We start from the raw sequence: 4123 nt of genomic DNA on the forward strand, positions 1-4123 counted from the left end.
CTCTGAAATTTTATTTATTTACGAACGTTATAATATATATTAGAGGTCGTATTAAAAAAAAAACACTAAAAATTTATTGAATATTTAGCTAACTTACATTTGAAAAATAAAAATGTTCCCAAAGCTAACAAACGATTAAGAAAACTAAATAGTTATGATTTTTTTTAAGTTTTAGTTTATTTACATTTAAAAATACTTGTTTAATAAAATTAACTTTCTCTTAGTATCTGCTATTTGTAAAAATCGTTTCAAATATGAATCAAGAATGAACATACCAGATGAAGAGTTGTGAATCCAAATAAGTTTTGTGTCTCCTTTTGAAGTTACGTAGCTCAATGGCACATCCCATACGTAACTGGAAATGAGATTAACAAGAAACTTAACGTTTTAGGAATTTATCTTATTTTGCTCTACTATATGCAAACGCTATTTTTTCTAAGTTCTGTTTATTTTCTTAACTAAGCCCTAATTACAATAGTGAAACATAAATGGTCGTTCTGGACACTGAATGAAGAAAACAGACTTATCTACACACCCGTAAGGCGAATCGCTTTTATGCTCTTCTGCTGCCTCGGGATCCATCAGGTAGCGCTGCTGTCTGATTTTCACACGATTCCTGTTCACAGGACTACGCCTGACGGTGATGTATGGGTAACCCATCTGCTTAGTCCACGTGTCCATGATTCTTGCATGTTGTAATCTACTGGAAGGGTCTATATAGTGAAAAACACATGTTAATGTTTTTTTATATATATATTTAGTTTCGACTCTGGTGGAAATATATTCCCTACTTAATATTTCAATTATTGTACGAAAACTTTTGAATGGATAAGAACACGTGAAGTTTCGCCAAACTAGTGATTGCAAACGGCACACCAGATGTATAAGACGATCGTTTTGTTTTACAGCATATTTGTTTGTTCACCATAAAATTTATTATCTTTAACAATGTGTACTTTTAAATGTTTCTCACGTATCTTATTTCAAGTTATAACTACAAATCTATTTTCTACATAGTTATTCCAGAAACACAGCACCTTCAGATGAAAGCTGTATTTTGTTTTTGTCTCTCGACACCAAAACTGTTAATTTCGATGAGAGAGAAACGCAAGGTCCAATCTATTATTGTAATTGCCACTTATTATTGAGTTAGATCGGTTTCGAATATTTCTCTACCCTTATAACAACAAAATACTGCAGCAAATTGAAGAAAAAGTCCATCGTAATGACCTCCGGTAGGAAAGTGGTAAGTTTGGGAACTTAGAAAACTCAAATCCGGTGTTCGATTCCCCGCGGTGGACACAGCAGACAGCTAAATGTGGGTTTGCTCTAAAAACAACCAAACCAACAAACTATTGGAATTGTGGTTTGTAATAAATGTGTATGACGTTTGAAATGTATATTCATATCGTTGAATATATTACTGTACTATAGTTTCTTCAACCCTCTTTTTTTTTTTTGTAGATATTGCATTTACAGAGGAAACGCAACCACGAATTACGTTATATCTGTTAGTAATGTGGGCATTCAAACCACCTCAGTGATATGGCTTCACAACGCGATCAGATCGTAGTTAAACAAAGAGATAATGTAACAATTTAACAATATAATATTACAATAGTTAAATAATAAAAAATCGGGGTGATTAAGTAAAATATGGTGATATGTGATATGACAATACGTCTGTATATTAAGTAAACAAGTTTTCAGTTAATAAAAAAAATCTAGGATATTTATCCCACGAAATAATTATATGGATTTTATATTTTTTGCAAGCTTTCTATTTTGTTGTTGGAACAATGCTAACAGTAGTTAGAGTACAGATTCGATAAACAACGTCACCTAGCAACAACGGTCCACATACGGGTGACATATCGTAGTATTTTCTTATTTTAATGTTATAAAACAACGTTCTCATGTGATGAGTGTTTAACCCTATCTCTGTCCTGTACATCACATGTAATTCACAGGACATAATATTAAGCGCCTGAGTGTCATTGTGATTCACAGCTACATTTATGTGATATACAGCCGATGCTCGTGAACGCGGCAATAGGAACTGGTTGTTTTGGTTCAACATATGAGATTAAAAGAAAGCTTCATAAAAGCAGCACGTGTGACGTCCAAAGCGCATGTGAATGATGATAGGATATTCAGGAATTTTAGTTGGTAAAACTCCATTTCATTCTTTCAATAATACTAGAAGAATATCCTTCACTCATACCTATTTGGATAAGTAGTCAAATAAACGAATCCATAAAAACCATTAAGTAACCTAAAGCAGGAAGAGGGTTAAGATCTTAGGATATTTAAGCAATAGAGGTGTGTGTGTTGATTAAGCAACAATAATACGTGTACTAATTTCACAATTACTTAAAATAAAAACCTGAAACTAATAATTTAAGACAGTGTTCTCCAAACTGTGGGGAACATACTAGTGGCTGAGGAGGGACGTTTTGGCGGAAGAGCCCAAAGTAACGACGGAAGAGTTGGAGATGACGAAGATAACCTAACCAACTATCACTTTGCTGTTAAAGCTTTTTTTTATTGCTCTCGTATTTACTCACTCCTTACAAGCATTCTAAAAAGTTATTAAAAATAGGTAAAGAAAATGGTGATTTTGCTGTTGTCACTTGCGCTATTTAAAGTTTGTAAAACACTGGTAAAATATTTTTTCTGTACCATTAGATAGTTAAAGGCCTGTGATGGTGAATAATTTATCCTGATTGAATGGATTTGATATGGTCTGATAAAATTTATAATCAATAGTGTTATTTTCAGCCGCGGCATAATGGCTCATAAAACATATCTGCATTTGTTTGTTTTTTATTTGTTTTTTCAAGTACAAACTTTTAGCTCATATCTCCGCCATCTCTTGACCGATTTGAAATCTAATTATAGTTTTGGACTCAGGAGGCCAAACCCTTTCGATTAATGTATTTGATCACGCCCAAGGTCTCATAGATTAATTTACTTTAATCCTGCCTAAAAGAATTTTAATTTGTAGGTAGGCTGGTAGAGATCTTGATGAGTAATAAAGTCGAATCGGGTATATGCGCGCCCCACGCTTGGTATTTCTGGCGCACAAAAATATAGCTAATAGAAAGGATAAAAATGTCTCATAGATTAATTTATTCTAATCCTACCTAAAAGAATTTCAAGTGCCGCGGCTATTGACGATTCCTTCTTATTTTATTTATAGTAAAAAAAGTGTAAAATAATAAACTATACGTATATGCAACAAGCTTGTATTATAATATCGAGTCAAAACTGTATCAGGAACATATCTATTGTTGTTCAACAACACTGACCAAACAAATTGTACCAAAAGGGCATTTATCCTGCAACCCAACTACTTAAAAGCTTACAAGTGCCTAAAGGGATAATAATATTTATCTTGCTGCTGTTCTCACGATCCGAGTTTATGTGAGAGACACTTATAGCTTAGTAACACACATGTGACACAACGAAAAAAAAAGTGTTGATGGATCAGACACACCTACAAGTAGAAGACCACTAAACATTTCTGTATTAAACGATTAACGTTCTTTTTTTTTTGTTGTTGTTTTTTGTTTAATTTTGTGATCACTGCCAATAAACATGCACATAACTGAACTAGCATTTGTGTGTTAACAGAGCTTTGTGTTCAACTAGTAATTGAATTATTTTGGTTTAAATTACGTCTGCTTTGATTTTCTTTTTATTTCTCTATAACTTTGATTAAATCGGTCACTAAGCTCAGAAATAACTGGATTTTCTTAGAACAGCTAAAAAGATTTGTTTTGGCCATATGTAAAATAGGTCATTCAAAAGGCATAAGACTCGTCTGGGAGCTTTAAATCTAATGGTTTTTTTATCTCTTTGTCCACGCATGCGTACTTGATTTGTTTGTAGATGTTCAAACATGGCCTGGAGTACCTACAACGTGGTGGTTAGGGCGCTCGACTCGCTCGCAATCTGCGGGTCACGGGTTCTAATCCCCGTCAAACTAAACATGCTCACCCTTTCAGCCGTGGGGACGTTATAAAGTGACGATCAATCCCACTATTCGTTGGTAAAAGAGTAGCCCAAGAGTTGACAGTGGGTGGTGATAACTAGCTGCCTATCCTCTAGTCTTACACTG

At 33.9% G+C, this 4123-nt stretch overlaps 1 protein-coding gene across 1 annotated transcript in view; it reads right to left on the minus strand.

Annotated features, from left to right (window-relative positions):
- LOC106467285 (glutamyl aminopeptidase-like) overlaps nt 1-4123 on the minus strand; it is a gene marked incomplete at its 3' end in the record, with an annotated part of 64929 nt that overhangs the window by 36529 nt on the left and 24277 nt on the right. The window contains 3 exon segments of the mRNA XM_013927621.2: nt 276-355; nt 536-659; nt 662-713. Of these exon segments, the coding sequence (XP_013783075.2) occupies nt 276-355; nt 536-659; nt 662-713 (256 nt within the window).

The sequence above is a fragment of the Limulus polyphemus genome, unplaced genomic scaffold (assembly GCF_000517525.1).
Source record: "Limulus polyphemus unplaced genomic scaffold, Limulus_polyphemus-2.1.2 Scaffold2555, whole genome shotgun sequence".
NCBI classification, from domain to species: Eukaryota; Metazoa; Arthropoda; class Merostomata; order Xiphosura; family Limulidae; genus Limulus; species Limulus polyphemus.